At 32.0% G+C, this 26,044-nt stretch overlaps 2 protein-coding genes across 3 annotated transcripts; one reads left to right on the forward strand and one right to left on the reverse strand.

Moving 5' to 3' along the window:
- Positions 1 to 7: 7 nt before the first annotated feature.
- On the forward strand, positions 8 to 17,282 carry LOC130897950 (V-type proton ATPase subunit E). The gene is made up of 4 exons (XM_057806941.1): positions 8 to 210; positions 340 to 515; positions 896 to 1,064; positions 16,678 to 17,282. Exons 1-4 carry the CDS (start codon positions 178 to 180, stop codon positions 16,978 to 16,980), a joined length of 681 nt encoding a protein of 226 aa, XP_057662924.1. The 5' UTR covers positions 8 to 177; the 3' UTR covers positions 16,981 to 17,282.
- A 3,013-nt stretch (positions 17,283 to 20,295) lies between these two features.
- LOC130897785 (zinc finger protein OZF-like) lies at positions 20,296 to 24,606 on the reverse strand. Of its 2 annotated transcripts, XR_009059791.1 has the most exons (6): positions 24,236 to 24,606; positions 23,962 to 24,183; positions 23,562 to 23,903; positions 23,256 to 23,509; positions 21,821 to 22,253; positions 20,296 to 20,313 (listed from the first exon to the last, which is right to left on the reverse strand). XR_009059791.1 is itself a non-coding variant. In XM_057806687.1 (5 exons), exons 1-5 carry the CDS (start codon positions 24,362 to 24,364, stop codon positions 21,890 to 21,892), a joined length of 1,311 nt encoding a protein of 436 aa, XP_057662670.1. In that variant the 5' UTR covers positions 24,365 to 24,606; the 3' UTR covers positions 21,297 to 21,889. The 2 variants fall into 2 exon arrangements, 1 of the variants encoding a protein (XP_057662670.1); XM_057806687.1 differs by lacking the exon at positions 20,296 to 20,313 and having other exon boundaries at positions 21,297 to 22,253.
- Positions 24,607 to 26,044: the final 1,438 nt, after the last annotated feature.

A 26,044-nucleotide genomic window follows, 5' to 3' on the forward strand; every position in this document is an offset into this window, starting at 1 on the left:
GACAGGTGTCACGTCATAAGGCTACCTTATGACATGTGTAATCTATGTCCATGACAGATCATATGATCCATTTGGTGCACCCATTATAATTTAGCAGGTTGATCAGAAAACTTGAAGGGCGTAGTCGTTTAACTAGTGTGTATATTATTTTAAAATTACTAAAAAAACACCATCAAAATGGCTCTAAGCGATGCAGACGTTCAAAAGCAGGTAGATATAAGTTTTTTTAACTACGCAAAATTCTTGTACATATCTTTGGATTCTATCAATGTCTTCTGAATTTTCATTGATCACAATAATGGCAATGAGATACAAATTATTTATTTTATTTTCACACAGATTAAGCACATGATGGCTTTCATTGAGCAAGAGGCAAATGAAAAAGCTGAAGAAATTGATGCCAAGGCTGAAGAAGAGTTCAACATTGAAAAAGGCCGTTTAGTTCAGCAACAAAGACTCAAGATTATGGAGTACTATGAAAAAAAGGAAAAACAAGTTGAACTACAGAAGAAAATGTGAGTTTTTCTTATTCAAAATTACATTTGGAACTATAATCATGTCATGTGATTTATAAATTACTCAATGGGTATAATTTATGAATTTAATGATCGACAATTTTCTTTTAATATTATGTCATGTGTCTTCTTATTTAAAATTTCCTAAGAATTTTATTAAATATATTCTAATTCTTTTAAATTCCATTAAATTTTTCGACATTAACAAAGATGTTTAATAAATTTATGTTTGTTTAATGCAATATTTTTTAATATTAGCTATTTTTTGATTAATTGCTATGAAAAATGTTTAATTTTTGTTTAAATTATCTAGTCTTTTAAAGTACACATGTACCAATTTTAATTTTTCAATCCCAAAAATGTCAGTATTTATATTTCAGTCAATCTTCAAACATGTTGAACCAGGCTAGATTGAAGGTATTAAAAGTGAGAGAAGATCATGTCCGTAGTGTTTTGGAGGAGGCTCGTAAACGTCTGGGTGAAGTTACAAGGGATCAAGCAAAATATACAGAAATCTTAGAAAGTCTTATCATGCAAGGATTATATCAGGTTAGAAGCATATTTGTCTGTTTTAGAGTAATGTTAAGTGTCAATTTTTGTGTTTAATCAGAATTTAATTTGCTTAATTTCACTTATATTGTATGATTTTTATTATTAACTCATTTGTCATATAAGTATTGGTAGAATAGTGGAGATAGATCAGTAGAAAAAATATACTATATAATATATATATTTATATAATTTTGGTATTAGTCTAACTTGAACTAAAGATTTTATTATGTTTAAATTTGAAAGAACTACTGTTTGTAACATGTTATTTGAACTGTTACATTTTTATTCAAATATTTCTAATATTGTTTTGTTCATTTATTATGGCTCAGTAGTCACTTCTTATATTTATTTTCATGTTCGTACTTAATATTAAAATCAAAGTCAATTTTACTCAATTTGTGGCGAGACTTTTTCCTTATATTATAGTTTTTCTCATATCTTTTTTATTTTGTTTTTTATATATCGTCGTCTTTGAGTGTAAACTTCAAGATGTTTTTACAGGAAAGGGAAAAAAATTCATAAAATTTTTAATTGTTACTTAGGACAGAAAACAAAAAAGTAGTTGGTTGATTTGTCAACATTTTGAATAAAAACCTACAAATTAAGGAAGAAAACTGTTCTTAAGCCATATTTTTTGACGATGGACTTAGTAGGAGTTTTGGGAAATAAAAAGCGAGTAATTTATTAAATAAATAATTCAAATAACAGAACATAAAAGAAAACAATCATCAAATCTCTTGCAAAAACAAAACATAGACTTTTCTTCTTCCTTTATTTAAAATCAACTAAGATAGCTAAGTAGAAATTACAAAAAAATAGCCAAGTTCCAAAAATGTTAGAAGTCAGTCAGATCATTCAGTCTATACTGTATCCAATTTTCTGTCTTTTTGTCAAGAAGACATTTAATGTAGTTTGTGGCTTTCTTTTGCATTCTGTTAGAAGTTGTTGATAAGTGGATAAAGCATATATAACACTTCATTTTGCTTTTGAACTCCTGTCAAAATTTTCAACACATTTATCCATAATTTCAGTTATGATTGCATACAAATTGATCTTCTTTTTGTTATGTTCAGTGGCTATAACATTATGACGTCACAACTATGGTGAATAATTATGCCGCGTTTATAGTCACTGGATTTTCATTTCTTACAATTAAATGAAATTTTTTTTTCAAGTTTTTTTCATTAAATATCAATATTGTTAGTAATAAAGTTTTGAAGTACATAAAAAAAATTCAAAAGCCCAATTGACTACTGTGACACAATAAATGAATGAAGGAATATTCAAGAAAAATAAGTTTGAAATTGCTAGAGGCGCTGGAATTGAGTAAGGTCTTTGTTACTATTCCTTTGGGTACTTCAATCCATTTTTTTACTAAATAAACAATTACTGTGGTGTGAATATTTATATAATTGCATATTTTCAGTAGTCTCGGCATTGCTGTCTATTTTTACTAACACCTGAATGATTTGGAAGGGTATAATTGCTTGAAGGGTCGGTATTACAAAAGTTTTGTTCGACCGGACGTTATTCAACCGCAGGTCGAAACTCCATCGATGGTTAACATCAATTCGTTATTATAACGCATTTGCAAGCATCCGTTGGCAAACTGGAGATTTGTGCTGAAAAATTTGAGTAGGCTGCACTGAGAGTTCATAACCAATCAAATCCGAGAGAAGTGACATTTGCCGGGGAGAGTGTGTCAGTCAAAGGTCGAAGTATAGTTTTGTTTGAAGTTTCCACGTGTACTTTCAGTATTATATAAATTTAAAAAGTTGAATCATCATTAGTACTAACTTTCCAATGTAGCCTGTTTCGTAAAATTTCGGAGAAGACGATGACGACATCTTTCAAATGGTTCAATTAATTTAAAATAATATATTAGCTAAGTTCATAAAAAGCAAGTCTAAGTTAACAAAAATTGAGGTTAGAAAATACCTTCAAATCTCCGTTGACACTTTAAACGTTGCGGTTGAACCAACCGACACTCAACAATCCATTACCACTGGCTAACATTTACATAAATTCGGCTTCAACCAACGGTTGAATCTCACCCTTTGGTTGAATCTCAACCTTCGGTCAACCGGACTTTATAATACCGACCCTAAGAGTTTTGTCTTTTTAAAACTTATGCATAGAACAGAAGTGCACAATATTGAAAGAAACTCTGTTTATTTAAGCAGTAGTCCAGTAAATTTAGCTATTTTTTCAAATGAAACCTCAATAAAGTACCTTAATTAGGGGAAAATGGTCATTTTCGTCAAAAAAACGCAAATTAACGGGGAAATCGATAATGAACTCCGAAACTGTGCCACCAAGTGGCGTCCAAGTAATTTTCATTGTTTGAGCCCACATAAGATTTTGATTTTTTCATCATTTTTATCGACAATAATATATGGTTTATTCTCTTCGCCTGATTGAATATCTATTCAATCTTTTTAGAAATAATGAAAGGTTCAAATCTTTAAAAAATTTTTACGCACAAATCAAGAATGGGTATGCTACCAGCAAAACAAACAACTGATGCTCTTAGGGTTGTTATACGTAAATAAAATTTTAGAGGGATGTTAATAATAGAATGAATTTACACAGGGTAACTTTTTACCCGAAAATATTGAAAATTGTAGTTGCCAGATCCTTTTTCTTTAAAAACGTCTTTTTTTGTAAGTTAATATTTTCAATGGCCAAAGAAAGGGTTGATAAAATTATCTTTAAATTTCTCGCGATTTGTATAGGTTCTGCAAAGACCATGGATCACGGAAATTTTTTTATGTAACATACTGATTTGGCATTTAGTGATTTGAAATTTCACTTTGCAAGCTTAAAAGGCGAAAGGAAATTTCAATCACAAATAACTTTCCTTGTGTAAGCTAAATTATGTTATTATTTGGAGAGATGGTAAAGAACATGTCAATAATTAATATAATCAAGTGAAATCGATGAAATTTGAAATTTTTTTTCGCTATGGCCGATTTTAATTTTTTCTATGCCTATAATTTTGCTCGAAACAAAAAAAATTAAATTATTGCATTTTCTTGCAAGCTCAACAATTGATGCTGAAATACGTCCTCACGAACAGTTGTTTTTGGTTTTTTATTATCTTTTTTCCGCGAGTTTTAGCTAAATAGTGAATTCACTTTTCTAAAACTTCAAATTTTTGTGTATTGGCGCCTAATATTTTTGATGAAAATAAATTTATTTTCCACAACCAATATCTTGAGAACGAAATTAATAATTTTCGCTCAATCGATTTGGTAAGATTCAACTTTTGAATGACATAAGCAAAAATATTTGGCATTTTAGATAAAATTTAATTTTATTGTTCAATTACGATAAAATTTCTGATGTGGACAAAAAAACAAAATTTCGAAGCACATAGCTCAGAATCGAACTCCTCATCTAAAAATACATAATTGGATAATTCTCATAAAATCTCGAAATTATCTATCAATAAATTAATGAAAAATATTTAAATTAATTCATCTCAGTTTGCTCTGAAATTTGTACTATTTATCTTACTAGAAGTGAAAAATTTGGTAGACCCCAGAATATGTGAAGTTTGACGATTTAAATATATGAATATATATATATATATATATATATATATATAAATTTCGACTAGTTTATATTAACTTACAAATTATGAAATAAAACAAAATGGTAATTAAAACGTTTCTCTAAAAAATGTACTAAAACCGAGTTGATCTAGTCTCACCTCATAATCCAAAATGAGGAGATGGTGAGGTCATGACAAAACAATTCATAACCTAAAAAAATCTCGCAACATAATCTTTCTATCAAACTCTATCAAAGTCAATTCGCCATTGCGAACAGGCAACTGTACTACTAACTGTCCAAAACTATTTCACCAGAACAGAAGTTTCGAACTCATTATAATATAAAGAACGTCTTTTGCAGTCAAGACATTTTTCATTGTATTGGTCGCAACATAAAAATTAAACAGTGTCTGATAGCTTGGAATACCCACGATTTTTGCTTGTTTGAGGGAAGCCAAGATTAGCTAGCTCCATGGTTGCATGAGTTATACATGTGTCTCTTTGGTGGATGTTTGGAATTACAACCCAAAATGGTCGTAAGCGGCGAAACAGTATATAATTTAACTTTATATTTTTTTGTTTTTATAAACTTGCGTGTATATTTTTCATAGTGTCCTGTCTCTTCTGTTTTTTACTTTACTTTTTGTAATGTTAATTTTTTTACATGTGCATAATCTGCTATTGCAACCTTCTCCTACAAACTCTGCCACTATTTTCTCTAACCTCGATTTCGTTTTATTGTTTCTTGTGTTTTCTCCATGTTATATTTAACATACTTCTATTTCCTGTAGATGAAAGTCTTATAGGTTCCATATTCATTTGGTTCAATACTTTATATTTCTTGACTATTTTACCACTTAATACTTTTTTGAATATCTTCCTTTCACTACCAATCGTTGTTAAATTCATATTTTCTTGATTTTGGATCACCCCACTGAATGATCGTTTCTTTTTTACCTCTTCTCCATTCTCTTTACTATTACTCTCTGAACGATGGGTCATTTTTGAGTTTGGCGTCATATCCTGTTTTTGGATGCGCCGTAGTTTCTTTTTATAGTCACGTTCTTTTTGACATAACTCTTTAATTTCACATTTTTGTCTTTTTATAAATTTATTTTGTATTTTCTGCTTAATTTCTTATCGCCTTTTAGCAGCCAGAGCGATATTGTTTTGTGGAGGTGGAGGTTGGTATTCATCATCAGACTCAGGTGGTGTTACCGGATAGTTTCTAGTTGATTGTAACGCGACTTCTATGCTTTCTAGACTTTTCTCGCCATATTTTCCTGATTTCTCATTGATCCCTTTCAGTCATATCATGTATGGTCTTAATTTGTCCCTTTTCTTTTCTCTTCTTATATTGCTGCCTTTCTTTATATGCCAGAGAAGTGACAAAATCGTACATAACCTACAAAAATATGATATCTACGCACAATAAACATTGCATTGTGTAAATAAACAATTTCGTAACGATAAAATACAAAAATTGTACTTAACATGACATTAAAATAAGTTATTTTTTTAATATTAATAAATATTTTTACACTTTATTTCGATAAAATATGTTTCGATGTCTATAAAAGTGTATGATCATATTAAAAAATTACATAATTGCAAACGTATTTAAAGTATCTGGCATTTAAAATCATTATAATTCATAAATTGGGAGGCCGGTGAAGTATACAGTTATAGCTATTTTAAACAATTAATGTCATAAATTGAACAATTATGAATAGACTATGTGGGCCAGGTAAAATGCCATATTTATTATTGTTTGAGCATAGAGAAACTATAATATAATAAGTTTTATATAAAATTCGTCTTTGGACCAATGGAATTCAAATAACGTATATTCACCCATATATTTTTTATTCCTCACAAATGCCCGTACAATCCCAAAGTTTTCACCAATTTTTAGCCTTGATGATGTTCTTTCGAAAAAAAACATCCAAGATTTCATGAGAATTACTCAATTGTGCACATTTTCTGATGCACACGAAAAGAAAAAGGTCAAAAGCCTATATTGACTGGACTAATAATAAAACATTTTGCTTCAATCGCTGGTGGCGCTATCTGGTGACCACAAGAACGGTACCCTCAGTATTGGAAACTATAGATATTCAATTACATATAACCAAATATTTTTTTTGTTTTTGTTAGTATTTAAGGCTTGCTTTTTGGTGCATATAGAATTAAATTGCATGTTGTACTAATCTTTATAGACCAAATACACTGACATTCTTGAGAATCTCATACTGCAGGGGTTATATCAGGTAAGTAAATTATAGTTTGTGATAATTGTTGAAATGCAGCTTTGTAATTATTCAACTACAATTTTATTGGCTTCAATATAGATATTGAATTCATTTATACTACAAAACTAGAAAAAAACAACTAGAAATACAAATTAAATTTAAAAAATCTGATGTCATTTTAACCCTTTAACTGTGCATTGCTTTTGCGGTTACTCTCGGCTGATGAAAGAAGCATGTTTTCTCGATTGTTGCCAACAGACTTCACATCTGGATTATGCCTACATCACATCTGGATTATGCCTAGAGGGTGACATATTTACATCGCAGTTATCTTTGCAGAATCGGCCCTCACTCACCACTTGACAGTTTGGTAGTAATTTTTGGCATTTTTTTAAGAGTCGTTTTAACAGTTCCACAAGCATTGGTTTTCATTTTGTGGGGAGCATTAAATAAGTAGGGACTTGTATAACAATAGGTTTTGTTGGCTTATATTCAATATACGAGACATATTTTCCCGTTTTGGGATTAAAAAAAGAAGTGCAAAGATATCGCAATAATTTTATTTTTACATAAAAGCTTGTACCTTAATCTACTTTTCTACATAATTTCCGTGAATATTGAGGCACTTGTCATAACGTGGCACCAGTTTTTGAATATCCTCCTCATAAAATTCTGCCGCCTGACTTGTTAACCACTGTATCACAACTGTTTTGACTTCGTTATCGTCTTGAAGCCGCTGACCGCGCAGGTGTTTCTTCAAGTGCAGGAACAAATGGTAGTCGCTGGGCGCTAGATCAGGGCTGTAGGGAGGATGATCTAGAGTTTCCCATTGGAAAGATTTGATGAGATCTTTGGTCCGATTAGCCACATGTGGACGGGCATTGTCATGCAGCAAAACGATACCCTTAGTCAACTTGCCACGTCTCATAGTAAGACGCTGCATTGATTGTCTCATTACGAGGCCGAAACTCCACTAGCAATACTTCTTTTCTGTCCAAAAAAACTGTGCACATGATTTTCCGGGCAGAAATCGTTTGCTTAAACTTCACTTTTTTGGGTGATGATGAATGTCGTCATTCCATGGATTATTGTTTCTTCTTCTTCACAGATCTCACGATGAATATCGATCGGTTTTATGTCTTTAGCACTAAGAAATCGTATAACAGCCCGTACTTCATAATCGGCGGGACTCACGATTGTCGGAGGCATCTTAAACACTCAGTAAACAATGTACACAATGAAGAGAAGAATCAGACTGTAATGGCGTCAGTGCGTAGACAAGAGATGTAGGTAACCAGCTCGCATGTGCGGAACGCCGACCTTGGGGTTGCGGCGGCGGAATCGCAAAACGGTACTTACTTAAAAAATATGCCTCGTATATACAGTGTTTCATTTAAGTTGGAACCATATGGAAAACTTTTTTATTAGTGGTTTTATGAAAAAAATTTATTCTTGTTCAAAAGTTCTGTATGGTCCAAAAGTTAAAATGCAACCATCAGATATCAATTTTTTTGAGCAATATACGAGGTTTGTCAAAAAATTTGAATTTTGTGCAAGAGTAAAGTATCTTTATTTTTCACAACTCAGAAAAATGTTATAAAGTTTTTTTGAACTAAAAGTTATATTCAAATATGCAATTACAGCCATTTAGTATGAAAATTCAGGTTTTGTGATGATTAATTAATCATTCCGTATTAATTATTCGGGCTAGATACAATTTATCTCTCTTACCTGTTAAAAATATGATAACCTTTCTATTTATTACTGTTTTTGAACAAACTTGCAATTTACATACGTAATGAATGCATAATAATTATTTATTGAAGAATTTGATTAATCCATACAAAGAATATTTATTAAACAGAAACATAATTAAATTTTAATTCAATGTTTTACAGCTTCGACATATCCACCTTGTAAACATTTAATTGTTCTTTTGTCAAACTCTTGTATTACTTTCCGTATCATATTTGGAGTAATTTTTTGGCATTCTTCAGAAATAATCCTCCAAATGGTCTACATCATTAAATGGTCCTCGCTAATAAAGTACTATGGATGGAAGCACCGTCTTGTTGGAAATCACTTACTTGATTTTCTAATAGTTGAAGGTATTGTGCGGCATTTAAGGAATATCGAAAAAAAAGGTTCAACTAATTTATTTTTGTACCGGGTGTCCCAATAAGAATGGCTCTCGGCCATATCTCGGGAACCGTTTATAGTACAGCTTCGGGAAAAAAAATTATAACAAAAGTGACCTCGAGAAAAACCTGGAAATTATTTACAGAGTTGTAGGTCCACCGTTAGAGGGCGTAATTAAATACCAAAAATTATAAAATAAATAATTTACAAATTTTGCCTAATCAAGATGCATTTAAACTATGATTATCGTATTCTTCAAGAAATTCAGCGTATATTTGATTTTACAAGTTTTAGTCTATCTCTTCAAATAAGAGGTGGGGGGAAGCGGGAACTTTATTATGAAAAAACGCCTGTAAATCCAATTTCGAAACAACCGAATGAGTAACGTATACGCTATTTATTAATTTTTCAAAATCTAGCTTTCCTTGAAAAATGTTAAATGGAAATATGCAGTTTTAATTAAGGAATATAGAAGTAGACCAAATTAGCTACAGAATAGCGAAAACCGCATGTCGATATCCTAAGAAATGTGTAAATTTTAAGCATTTTCCTTTAAACATAAATTACTCCGGTTTGACTGAACGGATTTTAACATTTTTTGACTCCTCAAAATTGTCTTTCCTTGTTCTATTAATAAAAGTTCCAATTATTATGTCATATTGGCTCCGAGTTTTTATTACAAAGATTAGATTACTGTTAGACCACCAGCGACAATTTTTTGATAAGACGGTTCAGTTTTAAGAAAATGTTGCCTCATCGGAAAATATTATAGTTCTTGTAAAAAACGGGTCTTCATCCAACTTTCCTTGGATCAGAGCGCAGAATTTAAAACGAATATCGTAATCCCTTGGTAGTAACGTCTGTATAAATTGCGGTTTGTATGCATGATATTTATTACCTCTCAACATATTTGCCACTGTATCTTTACTTACTGAAGTAGTTTGTATTGCAGAGGCCCTTTTTCTTAATGACATTTTTGGGTCTTCCACGACAGAAAGCATCACTTCAAATTCGGTGTTTTCATTCGCAACCCGTTTTCGCCGTATATTCTTAAGTTTATTTTCTATACCTCCTACTAGCCTTAAATTTATTTAAAATTTTTGTAACTGTTGAATGCCTAATTTTTCTATGCAAACAATTAACATAAGTTCTATTTTTAGTCGAATTTTTCAAAGAAAAATTAGACTATTACGGTAGGCATGACCAGAAGAAAAATAGGAGGCACATCATTTTTTCCATGTTTTGAGACCTCCTGAACACGATTATGATGGTTTTTCGAATGTCTGTAGTTTATATATATATATCTATATATCTGTTTAAGCTACAATTATTATTTTCGTCTCTCGAGCAATTGCTATGGGTCCGATTTGGTTCAAAATTAGCATACATGGCTTTTTTGGCGGCGGATTGATGTTATTAGAGTTTGGTTGAAAACAAATGAATATTTCGAGGGGTCGCAGTGCAAAAAAAGTGGTTTTTGACCTTGCTCAACTCCGCAGGTCAAACGAAAAGCGACTGAAAAATGAAATTTCACATGTAGGTTCAATTAGTTGCGAGATGATTTCCTGCCTAAGGTCGAAACTTTCCATCTCCACCCCTCTCCATTTTATGGTCATTTTTGTTATATTTTCTTATTTTTTGGCCAGAAAAAGTTTAACTAGAGAGTTCGAACTTCGCATGCAAGTAGGGGTGATGTTGAAGAATTGTCTTTCTCAAGTTCAAAGTTTTCTTCTTCAGTTCTTCTAGCACAAAACGCCCGAAATCATTTTGATCGTTGTAATTGTTGAACTGGAACGCCTCCTATTTAATGAATAATACGAGTATGATCGTTGCTAGGGTGATTCTTTTTACTTCCCATTTTCGAAATTTCTTGTCATTATGACAATTTTTTCTTTCTTGTCAATTGGAATTGAACAAGAGGGTTCGAGACCACCGGGTCTATTGAAATTATAAATTTTCATTCGAGAGAGAGAAAGTTAACTTGTGAAATGAAAAGTTATTGAGGAATAGCAAATTTTCCATATAAAGAAATAAGATTGAGAATTGATATCATTTCCAAGAAATTCATTTTATGGAAAGATTTGTTTGTGTATTAGTTAAATTCTTCATTCGACGAAAAATTCGATTTTCGTGATGGAGCTCTGCTGCTCACGGCTTTTTCTTCACGGTATAGTAAATTTGCGATTTTTATTGTGATGTTATAAACATCAACTCACTCTGACATTCACTTTCACATACTTCATGTCAGGGCATCCTAGATAATTTTTATCCCGCCAGAATAATTTTACGGAATGATTAGTAAATAATTACAAAACCTGAATTTTCATAATAAATGGCTGTAATTGCATATTTGAATATAACTTTTAATTCAAAACAACTTTACTTTATAACGTTTTTTTGAATTGTAAAAAATAAAGATACTTTAGTCTTGCACAAAATTCAAATTTTTGGACAAACCTCGTATATTGCTTTAAAAAATTGATATCTGATGGTTGCATTTTAACTTTTGGACCATACAGAACTTTTTATCAACAATAAATTTTTTTCATAAAACCACTAATAAAAAAGTTTTCCATATGGTTCCAACTTAAGTAGACACACTGTATATCCAAAGTATGTATATATGTAACACTTTCATGTTGATTTCGCAAATTTGTTCCGTGTCTGAAGAAAGCCATTCCTATTCTTGGTCATTGTCAACGCTTTTAGCTAGAATTTCCTCTAACTTTTAGATTTAATATTTCTTGAAAGATGGTCTAGAATGTGTTATTTCTTGAGCAGTGAAAGGGTTTAATGGCAAGAATTTGGTAATTTCATTAAAATCGAGTTTGATATAATGTTTAATTTTTTTGTGGGCCATTACAAATGCTGAATTTTACAAATTCAATTAGATTTAGTTGTTATGTTAGGCTTGCTGGGATCAAAGTGATGTATTCATTTGTTGGGTATTATAATTAGTAGCTGAAAATAGGATCTAATTTCATATCATAGATAATTAGATATTGTGGTGTATGTTAAATGTTGCTAAAATAATGTACATTAAAATGGATGATAAATCAGTTGGAGAATAGATTGGAGACCTCCTAAATAATGGATATTCACTCAAATTCACGATACAAATATTTTCTTAGATTTTTAAAGCATATCTACTATATCACAGTGTCGTCTATGTATATATTATTTTGAAATTTGAAAATAATGTGACATAAAACAATTTCGTTTCGAAATCAGAACTTATATTTATGCATATTCTCTAAATTATACATTCCAACATTATGAATTTTTAATGTATGATGTTTGAGGAAATAAATAATTCTACACTACTATCTGAAGGCCAGGGGCGGCTCAGGCCAATGGTTAACAATCCGTAACTTTTACAGGGACAACCTGTACAATCTAAAGATAGCAAAAATAAATTTTTCAATCGATTTTTTAACAAAAAAGTATATTTCTTCCAATAACAATAGCAGAATACAGGAACAATCAATGTTTTGTAAATACGCACGGCACTCATACAAAATTAAGAAATGAAAAATAATGTTTACTCCCCGTATAAAATTCGGTAAACATCTAACAAACCATCAGTCCACGTGGACTCATCATCTCCACTGTTTACCAATGAAAATATCGAATCGTAAACATAAATGCATTTCTATTGGACGAAGCTGTCGGAAGGCGTATGTACACAATTTTTTTTAAATATTCCTGCTAGACAGTCTGCGATGAGCAGTGGCGTGGCTTGGTGAGATTTATTTAATTCATAAATTTAGATATACACACAAAGCAAGTTATTTTAAATATATTCGAATGTTCGAAAAAGTAAAATATTCAGCAATCTGATAATGCAATCATAATAAGAATTGCTGAATTAACTAGAGTAAATAAATAAAGAAAAACTGAAATCAGTTGACAAAGCTACTCAAGATTTTATACGTAGGACACTTTATAGTTTATTCTATCGATCATTTCGTTTCTTGTGTTTCCCGGAGCTGCATATACCAAGATTTTAAGATATCCCCAAAAAAATGAATCGATTTTATGAAGATATGCTCCCTAATCAACTGGTCATCATTATTGCTAAGCTTGTTAGAAGGTCTACGTTCTCAACTACCCCATTGGAAGTTCGTTTGTGCAATGATGTATGAATAAAACAATCAGTTTTATTGAGGGTTGCCATAAAAAACCCGAAGACGCAATATTCACATATATTTATCAAATAGTCTGCAATTCCAAAAGCACGAAAGTGTTACATTCAGGATTATATGTTAAGCTCATCAAAAAAGATAATAACAAAACTGATACTGTTCGCAACGTCAAACAAGCGAGTGTAGTACATTTAGATGAATTAAATATAGTTCTTGATAACGCAAATACACCATAAACGCGCAATTGTCCGTTTGTGGGAAGTCCGTGGTGAAATTCGACGGAGAACTGATTTTTTTCATGAATAAATGACTTGACCTTGTGGAGAATTGGCGCGTAATAACATTCATGAGTTTGGCATGGCTAAATTAGGTCATTTTAAGACTTATGGTGCTCTTAGGTCAAACAATTTTGCAGATTCATGGTTTTGAATTAACATTAAAATAACAATAACCGCATGTCGGTATCTTTTTTCTGTCCCGATATATCTTATGTGTAAACGGGGAGAATTTTTCTCAAAACGCCTATTAGGCGGGTTGGCTCAAACGGAAATTAAAAATTTATTCTGGATGGAAAGTTCTTACATTGGCAAACCTGCAGTAGTTTAAACTATACTGATAATAATCGTTCATAGTTCAAAGTTGTGGACGACCATGGAGCTGTTGAGCACGTATGCCTTCAGATATGCCCGTCGCGCCCCACTAGAAGTTACCAGAGGCCGATGTCCTTTGAGAAGCTAATCAGGCGCTTCGAATTGAACCCTTTGATGTCATTAGGCAAGTTGTGTAGTTTGCCCAGGTGTTTAAACCGCGCTCGAGTGAGTGCAGGGCACTCCCAGATAATGTGGTCTGCGGTTTCGTCCTCCTCTATGCACCAACGGCCCTCTGGATGTTTGTGATGCCCAGTGTGGAGATGGCGTCTTAGATGGCAGTGTCCAGACGGGCACTAGTCGGATTTCGCGCCTATTTCATTAGAGCAGTTGTCTCATACGAGGTGTCTCTATCCATCTTTACTGAGCCCGCCTTGCGAGTAGACCGTTTAGAGATGCAATAGCAACGCTTTTGGCCACACCAAGGATAGGTACTGGACCCATTGGTGGTGAGTCTGGCGAGTGAGTCCGATTCGTCATTGCCTTTGTTTCCCGAATGACCAGGCACCCAAACGAGCTGGATCTTGCAGCCATCACTAACCAGATTCTGTATGACTCTTGCACTCCAGCACTAGCAAACCTTTTCAGCCGTTATAGCTTGTATGGCTTATAATAATCGTAAAATTGCCTTTAGAATTGCGTTATCCAAATGTAAATGAGAACAACTCATTAAATAAATCAAGTAACAAATTTTAGAATTAAAAACATATAACTAACTACGCAATTAATGGTATCCTAGGTGTTCAAAATGTCATCGATCATTTTCTATACTTGAAATCAGTCATTGATAATAATAACAACGAGTGAATTTATTTATTTGTAAATATATTTGTATTAATATAAAAGTTGTAAATTTGGTTTTGTTGCATTTAAAAATTTTACAGGCTAAAAGTTAATCTTAGTTAAGTGTCATCTTTTTTACTTTGATGATGGTTATTGGCGATTTTATTCCTCCTATTGGTTTTTTTTTGGTTTTATGTAAATATACTAAAAGTATAAAGGTCGAATCTTGACTCCGTTTTGCCGTTGACGTTTACCGTTTGACGTTCGTAGCAAATTCTACGCCCTATTCATAAACTTGGCTTGGCTGCCGTTAACTTAAAAATTTGTTATTCATTTTGATGTGTGAACTGCCTTTGACTTACGTGATATTTCTGTGTTTTTGTTTATAATCCGGTATTTATGGACGATACTATGGAAAATAACGAAGAGAAAACAAGCAAAGCAAAAAGACCACTATAAACAAACAAAAAGAGAAATAACGCTAACACCACTATCTACAAACGACCGAAGGGAAAAGATAAAATTGGTTTATGTTGAAAGTCACCAACGGCAACTATGAATGGTCTTATTTTCTTTGTTTTTAATTTTTTAGCAGCGGCAAACGGAAATACGTATACTAAGCTGTGAGGCTATTTTGGAGGGCACGTTCCGGACACGATTCATAATTTGTTTCTATTTTGTTATTAATTTTTTACTTGATAATTGATTTTGTTGCTCCAATGGCTCCCGAGAAATCAACTGGCTACATATTTCGTTAACGAGAGATGCTAGCGTCACGAACTAAGCGGCATATTTTGTTGCTTTGAGGAGGCTTTATCGAAAATTCCAAAACTCAACTCGACTTGCAGAATTAAATTACTGTAGATAACTGTGATATCTCGGAAGCGCAATGAAATGGCAACAAGAATAAGGCGGCATATTTTGTTGTTTTGTAAAATGAGGAGTGTGAGTTTGAGAATAGGGGTGGTTTTTAGAATATCTTGATAAAGCTATTTTATAGTAACTGTATAACAATAAAATATGCCGAGGAACAACTAATTCTAGTCTAGAGATAAAGCTTAATCGCGGTAACCAGAGTAATTTTGATTGGCTGTGAAAGTTCCGGAATGTTCCATATTAGACCGTCTTGAAGCAATAAATTAGAAAGCAAAATATGCCGCCAAGCCTGCCTAATAACTATTTCCGCCGTCGAGATCTCGTACAGTGGCTGTCGTAAAGCAACAAAATATATCGCGCCTGGTTCATGTCGCTAGCTCATCAGAGACATCGCACTGTAGCTGATAACTGCAAGTAGTCGTGATGATGATTTTGACTTGTAGAAGTGTTTTGAAATTTTTCGATAAAGCCGCCCGGAAGTGACATAATAGCAAGAAAATACGCCGCTTAGTTCATGTCGCTGGCTCTTCTCGCTACCGAGATATCGCAGATGGCTACAGTAACTTAATACTGCAAATAACCCAAAAATAGTGTTAATCAAATTAACTGACTGGGGAGTATTCCCGTGAAAAATATTCCACCAGTCTCGTATCACCAGCTACGATCGTTACCGAGCTCTTGCACTTGGTTGCCTTAATATCACGGCAGGGGGCCACGCATTTTCTTGGGAGCGTTTGGAGCAATAAAATCAATTATCAGTAACAAATTATTAGCCAGGTTTAGAACGTGCACTCCAAAATGGTCCCAGCAGCTTAATATACGTAAGGGAAAGTAAAGTTTATCGATTGGCCTTAAGTTTTTATCTTCTTCTTACGTTAGGACTGTATTTTCATCAAGGGTTTGCCAGGAGTAGTTGGGATGCTGACCTTATAAGTGGTCGTCCAGGAGGTCGAGTTGTGTCTGGTTTCTTTTCCTTTGCAATTTTTGCTAACCGTTCATTTGGCATTCTGTCAACATGTTCTCTCCTTTCTCTTCTGCGGCTCTTTGCCCATCTTACTACATCCGTTAAGTTTTTATATTTAAGTAAAATATAAATTTGCACCTAATGAAAGAGGGTTTATGTTATAATCGAACATTAGGTCATTGTTCATGTTGTACAAAGACATTAGTTTGTAATAAACATATTTTTTAAAACGAATATTTCGTTTCAGTTATTCGAAAAGGAGGTTACAGTCAGGGTACGTCCTCAAGACAGAGAATTGGTGAAATCTATCCTTCCCACCATTGTCACCAAGTACAAGGACATTACCGGTAAAGATATTAATATAAAAATTGATGACGAGTCCCATCTTTCACAAGAAATTACTGGTGGAATTGAACTCTACGCTTTAAAGAATAAGATTAGAATCAACAATACTCTTGAAGCTCGTTTGGAACTTATTTCTCAACAATTGATACCTCAAATTCGTACAGCTTTGTTCGGTCGTAATGTTAACAGAAAATTCGCCGATTAAGTGTTTTATTTTCTGTTTTTTTTAAATAGTATTCAAAAAATTAACCGTCACTTAGGTAAATATTTACAGATGGTCAATATCAATATTATAAAACTGTTTGGTATATGTATGACTATTAATAAATCATTCCTTGTAGAGTATTTGAAATTTATAACATTTTTTCGTCCAGCAATTATTTTTTTTACAACTATTGTAATCCACCATGCTTTTCTTGAAATTGATACTATTTTATGTAAGTATATGTATATAGATGATTATCCTTTTTCTGTAAGAGGTTAATTGCAATAAAATTTATTGTTGAAGGTGTAGTTTCATTTCAAACCATTTCAAAGTTATTTGTAAAACAGTTTAATAGCCTAGTTGCTGAAGGCAACAAGTACAAATTATAAACAAAAAGGCTGAATTTTTGATATAAGAAAAAATCCAAAAGTCTATCGATTTCTCAGTCAAAATGAATTTCGAAAATCATTTTAATTTTCAAAATTTACCATTATTTCAGTCTGTGATGAAAATAACGTTAAATAAATACTACGTTGCTGGGTAAGTTTTTCTATGTACCTTGCCGTTTGTCACGTGATACTGGACGTAACTTTTTAGAGGCAAGTAGTGCTTGATTTTTATTGAAGCTATTATTCCATTCTGGAGATTTTTCCTTAAAAGATGAGCAACGTTGTGGTCGGCCTACTGAAGTTGATGACCAAATCAAAGTCATAATTGAAGAGGATCGTCATATAACTGTTTAAGAGATTGCGAAGAGGATACATGTATTGCTAACAACAATTGAAATTGTCTTGGGATAGTTAAGAAACTCACGAATTGAAAGAAATTCATTTAACACAAAGAATCAACATTTGCGATATGCATTAAACGAAATGAAACCGAACGTTTCTTGAAAATAATCATCACTGGTGGTGAAATATCGGTCCTCCATAGCAACATAGTTCAGAAATGGAGCAAACACGATTAAACAGCACAAACCGCATCGAAAGCTAAAAAACAACAAAAAGGTTCATGCCGTCAGTTTATAAAGGCGTTGTGTTTTTTGAGCTGCTTCCAAGGAAACAAACGATCAATTCAGATTTTTACTGTTAACAATTAATTGAACTGGATGAAGAAGCAATCAAATAAACACTTTCAGAATTGTCAAATCGGAAAGGTGAAGTGTTACACCATGATAATGCAAGGCCTCACGCAACTTTGGCAACTCGTGGGAAACTATTGGAGCCCGACTGGGAAGTGATGCCACATCTCTCATACAGCTCTGATCTGGTATCATCTAATCACCATTTATTTCGAAGTTTGCAGCATTCTTGCAATTGTCAAACTTTCAGAAATGACGATGACTTTAAATCGCACCTGGTTCAATTTTTTACTGATAAGGATCAGAAATTTTATGAACGCGGAATCATGTAGCTGAGAGAAAGATAGCAGAAAGTGACTGAGCAAAATGGAAAGTATATAAGTATCTATAACTCTGCTTAAACTGCTTAAAAATTTTTTTAATGTTGAGAAAATGATACATTTCAAGAATATATAAGTGTAAGATCATTGGCTACAAGAAATTTTCCAGTACAAATAATTTTTTGAATACAAGGAAATAGCTGATTTTCTCGTTGGGAGGTTCGATCTCTATCATCACTCTATTATAAAATTCGGGTCTGCTATAACATATACAAGGTGGTTCAGAGAATAGAACGTTAAGTATCGTACAGGTTAGGAAGTATCTAGATACAAAATACATAAAATTATTTTCTTATAAAACTTGTGACCCTGATAATTATAAAAAATTTCCCCTACTCTCAATTGAGGCAAATGGCGATGAATCAGTGTGAAAAATCTGATTCAGATACAGGGCCGGATTAAGCTAGGGGCTTGGGGGGGCTATAGCCCCAGGTCCAAGAGGGCCCCATCATTTGGAAATTATTCTGTATTTTTTGATGTGTTGATACCACAAATCTAACGTATTGATATTATTTTGTGAATTTTTCCGGGTTTTCGAATTCCTTAAGGGGGCCCCGTCATTATTTTAGCCCCGAGCCTTATAAATCTTAATCCGGCCCTGTTCAGATATCGACATTGATGAAGATGTAGATTCATTTTGGTTTTTCCATATTATCAATAAACTATTATATAATAAAAAGAAATTTTAATATGTATTGATTTTTCTCATATTTCCTACAATTAATTAAAAAACAAATTTCGGCAAATTCGACATTTTTCCAAAATTTTCAATTGTTTGCTTAAAAAACAGAAATATTAATTTCTACGAAAGTAATTTTATGAATGATAGATTTACGAATTTTTTCCTAGAAAACTATATCTATTACAAAAAATTGTAGGGGACCTTTATTTATCAAGAAACTCACCCTCAACGTGGTATTTTTTATTTTTTCCTTTCATCGCAGACTGAAATAATCGGAAATTTTCAAAATCAAATTGATTTTCGAAATTTTTTTAGACTTTGAGAAATCGATAGTTATTCTTATATCAATTAGGCTACTTCAAAGAACTCGTAAAAAATTTTAGCCTTTTTTTAATATTGAGTGCAAAACTCCTTTTCTTTTAAAATACTATACTTTTACATTAAGCTTATTATAACTTCGGTAGAGAGCTCTAGTAATAAAAAACGGTTCTCCTCGGTTTGGGGATTGTTTTGTGAGTTTTGTTGTTTGTTTTTTGAGGTCATAAAACCAGGTAGGGATTTAAATATAAAATAAAAATCATTTTTTACGTTTTTTGTACCACAGGACTCATCTAAAGCCAGAGAACAATATGTGAAATCGGCATTCAAGCATCGAATTATCGCCCAATTACACTCCTTCCCACGTTATCTAAGATCATAGAAAGATTGGTCAAAAAAAACCTTTTATCATTTCTGCCTAAATATAAAATATTTATTACCCACAAATTTGAGTTTTTAAGTAACAAATGTACAAATGATGCTATATTCTCCCTCCTAAATAATGTCTATTATAGCCTAAGGTTTTCGATTGTGTTAATCATATTTTAATTAACAAATTGCAGTCCTATGGTTTCTAGAGAACACTTCTCGTAACAACAGATTTCAGCTTGTAAGGGTTGATACAATGATATCTTCTTGCAAGCCAATAGAATGTGGTCTGCTCCAAGGCTCAGTACTAGGTCCTATTTTGTTTCTTCTGTTTATAAACGACATCGCCTATCTATACATCAGGGGTAAAATATGTCTATTTGCAGACGACACTAGTTTCTCTCAGAGCAACCCTGATCTCACTGCACTTCATAGGACCATATCTGGTGACCTAACCACCCTTAAATCATGGAGCGATTCTAATCTTCTCTGTATCAACGTTTCTAAAACCAAAGTCATATAAAAATAAATAATTTCTCTCTCTCTCTCTCTCTTTGCTCTTAGCTGGTCAAGTAAATTTTCCGGAATATTTTCGATCGATACTATTGTTGTTCTTCTCGAAAGGCTTACATTTTCAAAACTATGTTTCTTTTCTGGACAACATATCTTCGACATTTGTATCATGCATTGTTTAACAAATTGTGCTTTAGTAAAAAGTTTACAGAACTTAGCAATTTTGTATGCAACAGCATAACTTGCTTTTGTTGTTGTTTTAGTTGCTTATTCAAGGTTTCTGTCATGTTTTCTGCTACACTTTGAAGTTCTTTTAAAGAAGGTGATGCATATTTTGGACTTTTTTTATTTGAAATACCTGTTTAAATTGTATTCCTTAAAAACAGCAATTGTTTTCTGGCAAACTAAACAAATCGCTTTCTTATCAATGTTTGTGAAGAGGTATTTTATTGTAATTTCTGCATTCTAAACGAACTTTCCTTTTTTTAGATTAACTCATTTTACAAAGGCCTATAAATAAATAATTTGATTATTACAATAAAATGAATTCGTTCAGATATATTCTTATTGTGTCAAAATATCTCTGAAAGTTTTTTTGGTTAGCCGAAATAGTTTTTTTCAATTGGTCCTCACTGAGTTGTATTAGAGGATCTATTAAGATAACTACATAGGGCTCTGCAACAATTTCTTCAGCTTCTTCCAGCACCCCAATATACAGAAGATCATCCATTACTACAATCCCTTATATATGACTACAATAAATTATTAATATACAATGATAAGTTTCAATAAAAATTATAGGTTAGAATTGTCTATTTACATGAGAATGCGACTGGAATAAAACTCCTCTGGCGGGAGCATTCCTATTACGAGTATAGAGCATGAAAATCGAGACAACTATCCCCCTCGCATTCAACAACATCGATATCGATATATTAAAGTAGGGATATGGTTACAGCTGTTCAAATTAAAATACTCTCTATTATTTATATATTTAATTATTAATATGTATGATACGCACACAAATACTTTTAATTTCAACAAAATTGTATATAAGAAATAAAAAAAATTGCATACAAGATTTTTCAATGGGCCCGATAAAGTAAGCAAAAGGGCTGGATTCGGCCCGCGGGCCGGCTTTTGTTCACCCTTGGAGTAGAGCAATAATCTCAACTTTACATAGATAATTTATTTAAATCGTTATAAATATTTCTCGAGGACTACAACTTACAGAAGTTCAAGATCAATATACACACGGAAGGCACCACTAGAATTACTCGACTGTAAAAGGGTTTACCTTCTTGTCTTTGCTTTTTACAAAACAAAAACTACAAAGAAACGCCTACTGGTAGAACAAGTGGCATAGGATTTCTAATCTAGAAGAGATGGATACATAACAAAGGACATAAAAAGTATGTAAAGCTAAGATTAACAAATAAAACATCACCAGAAACATCTGTAACAAATAGAACAGTTTTGAATTTTTTTCATACCTACTTTTGCATTTCATTGTTATCTTCATGAGTTCAGACATTAGCGAACACTTTCAATATGCATTTAATCTTTTTAATTAACTTCATGTATCTTTGAATGTACAATTAAAGTATTTTTCTGCGTAAATTTCTTTTCACACACTGTACACCTGTAAGGTTTCACTCCTGTATGAATTCTATAATGAACCTTTAAAGTAGATGCTTCTCTAAATGATTTTCCGCAGCAATCACAAATATGGTTTTTTTCACCAGTATGTATTCGTCTATGTGATGTCACGTGTGAAGAGGCTTTAAATTTTTTTCCACAAATATCACACTGATAGGGTCTGTCGTTTGTGTGCTTGCGAGTATGGATTCGAAGCTCCGATTGAGATGAAAACAGTTTTTTACAAACAGAACATGGATGCTTTAGAAGTTTTTTTTCACCAGTGTGAGTCCTACAATGATAAAAATTATCAAGTTCTGAATTCAATGCTGTACATATTGCTAAAACAGTCATAACTCGAAAAAAGAAAAATTTGAAATTTTGTAAAAAAAAATCCATTTTAGTCACCGCCTTTTAAAGATGAATCGTAAAGGGATGGGCTGGAGAAATATAGTTATAGGAAAGATCTCCTGAATTTTGTCACATGAATTTAGAAACTCCCCGTATAAAAGTTTTTTTACAATACAATATTTGACACCGCCTGGTGAGACACGTTTGGGTATAATGATTTGATGTGCCCAGCAAGATCTTTCAACAGAATAGAAGAATAAATTCAAATGAAGGACTATGGACAAGAACTAAATACCCATCATTAACAAGATGATTTAAGCATACTAAAAGGAGGCCAGCAAAAAGATCATTGAATAAGGGGATTGTGGTACAAGAAGGAAGGGAAGAACAAAAAAAATGGTTGAATGCTGTTTTGAAAGATATTAGAGAAGTAGAACCGAATTAGAGCGCCAAAGTACAGAGTCGCAACCTGTGGAGAATTGTGGAATCAGTTGAAAACCGATGAGATGAAGTGAAAGTGTTACTTTCGCCATCTAGTGATAAAAACTTGATGTGATGAAATGACTCTTTTGTAGAGGAAGAAACAAGTCTTCTTCAACTTTGATGTATATTTAACTTGGTAATTACATTTTTTGAGTTGTGACTCTTTTTTAGTGTGGTTGAATTCACAATTTTCAAACAAAGATTACATTTTATTGCATAAAACATTTTTAAGCTCTCATCATACAATTGACTTTAAATGTTATCACAGGTGAATTAGTTTTTAATTGTTAGCAGCTTCTCATAATTTTTATAATTTTAAATGTCCAAAACAACATACAACAACAGTTATTTATCCATTAGCATTCTTTAATAAATAATAAAAAATACTAAATAAATATCAGTTTTTGTCAATTTATTTTGTTCCTTGGCAACTGAAAATTTTTATATGATGAATACCTACCTTAAATGGTTTTGTAATTGCTCAGACAAGGGAAACATCTGTCCACATACATTACACATAAAAGGACATTCCTTGGAATGTTTGTTACGAATATGACCTAGTAACTTTACTTTTTGCGTAAATGATTGACCACAATCTTGGCAAAAATACTGTAGCTCCCCTGTATGGATTTTCAAGTGTTTTAACAACGAAGTTTTATAAGCAAAATTCTTTTTACAAATCTCACAGTGATGCCTACGTTCTTGTGTATGAACCTACGAAATAGAAGCTTTGAAACAACATTTTTTTTCTAATACTTTATCTTACTGTTTTATGAAGTTGCACCTGGGACTTTGTCGAAAATCCCTTTCCACAAATATTACATCCATGAGGTCTCTCCCCAGTATGGCATTTCATGTGAATTTGTAATTTATATCTATCGTAAAACTTAGAACCACAATCATTGCATTGATGTTTTTTTGCAATTTGTTTGTGCTGCCTTAAATGTTTTTGAAGATTACCGTTTTCAAAAAATCTCCTTCCACAAAATGAACATTCATACTGTTTACTGCCAGTATGAAGTTTAAGGTGTCGTTTTAATGATGTTGAATGTTTAAAAGTCTTATTACAAATATTACACTGATTAACCTGTTTAGAGGTCGACTCAGTCTATAAAACATAATTTATTTGTAAACATATTAAATTGGTACATTTTTTGTTTTAATACCTGAGAGTTTTCTACAAAATTACTTGTATTATTTTCTAACTGAACATCATTTTTTGTTAATGGATTTTCAAAATATATATTATTTGTGTACGTTTTAGAATTTAAAACTGATTGTAAAAGTTTATCGTTTTCCAAAGCCTTATTTCTAAATAAATTAAAGTGTTTTATATCGTCAAAACAATGAATACATAAAAGGTTAGGCATTAAGTCATACTGGTGAATCTAAAAAATGAATTATGAGGATTATATCTTTAAAATTATAGTAAAAGCTCACTTGCAAGGTAGTTAAACTTTGTACAATTTCTACTAGGTTATCCTGGAACAAATCTTTCATTACAGAATATTCGTTTAAACAAATTCGACATATTCTAGTTAAATTTAATTCGGAATACGCAGTTTCCATATAGAATTTTTTTTTTATTATTTACCTATTTCAATTGACAACTCACGTTAGACTGATTGCTTCTTCCATTACTTATTAGTCGCCGCGTACATTGTGGCTAGACAGCTATTTAGATACTTTTTAAAGACAAATTACGTTCTTTTATTATTTTATATTTTATTGAAAATTGGGCAAATAATTTAGATTAGTGAAATTAGTGACAAGGTATAGTTAAAAATAGACTGCGTGTAAACCACTACTGCAATCCATCAAGTGTTTTTTATGTATTAAATATAGAAAAATTTGTGCTGATGTATCAATAAACAAATAAGTCATTTCAATGGAATGTGCTGAATTATTTATGTGATGACACATTTTAATTTATAATGAAGGTACGAAAAATTTATGGTACGAAATTAACGGCACAGACGCTATAATAGGAGAAGGCATATTCGGGCAACGCAGTTATTGTCAGCACTGCAATTGTCGTTCCCCTTTTTAAATTATATTCACTCGTCGTGGTGTATATAAGAAATAATAATATCAGATTAATATTTTGCATATTAATTTTATGTTGGTCCCAATTTTAAGTATGCAATTGATTTATAACAAAGCGAGCGACGTGCTGTTATTTTAAAAGATCAAAATTAATTTTTTATTATTTTGTTGTATCGGTTACCGTTTGTCTATCGGCTTCATTTGTGATCATTCATTTGCACGATGTCAAGAAACCTCGGCTTCGTGATCTTAGCACCCCATGAGTGGAATTTCGATTCACCAATTATAGGTATCATCTGAAAGGTAGGAACTTGTTCATAAAAGGTCAGTTGGTCTTATTAAGTGATCAGCGCTAAAAAATTTGGTAATTATCTAGATTAGGTTACACCCCTCCGATTTCGTTAAAATTTTAGTATGTCATAGAGAAAACTATGTTGAAAAATTTGATATATATATATATATATATATATATATATATATATATATATATATATATATATATATATATATATATATTTAGGTTGCACAAATCATCGCTTCACATAGTTTTTCAACTTTGAAGTTCCAGAAAAAGAAAAATAATTTATACATCATAGTTTACCTTCGCATGTCTAACCTAACCTAACCTAGCCTAATGATGACATCATGTACCATAAAATTTGCAGAGAATTTAGTCTAGTTTGTTTACCATGAAAAAGATAAAATTATATGAATTTTTGTGTATTGCTGTTTATTGATAGATATTCTATCAATATTCTTAGTTAAAATTAGTGGTTAGGTTAGGTTAGGTTAGACATGCGAAGCTAAACTATGATGTATAAATTATTTTTCTTTTTCTGGAACTTCAAAGTTGAAAAACTATGTGAAGGGATGATTTCCGCGCTTTACAAATATATATAAAATTTTTCAGCATAATTTTCTCTATAACATACTAAAATTTTAACGAAATCGGAGGGGTGTAACCTAATCTAGATAATAACCGAAAACTTTTTATTGAGGGTTAAAGTTTTTCAAGGTAATTTAGAAATTTTAGCATCTCATTCACGAAAAAAATAAAAAATTCTGCCTGTGCGGGATCGAGAAGCATTTGCTGATAATTGATAAGCTAATATAAATATTTGGTGTTTAATTTAATATTAAAAAACAATAAATAAGTTGTCATTGTCGTAACGCACATGCTTTAGGTCGGTTAATTGTATCAGG

The sequence above is a fragment of the Diorhabda carinulata genome, chromosome 9 (assembly GCF_026250575.1).
Source record: "Diorhabda carinulata isolate Delta chromosome 9, icDioCari1.1, whole genome shotgun sequence".
Taxonomy (NCBI): Eukaryota; Metazoa; Arthropoda; class Insecta; order Coleoptera; family Chrysomelidae; genus Diorhabda; species Diorhabda carinulata.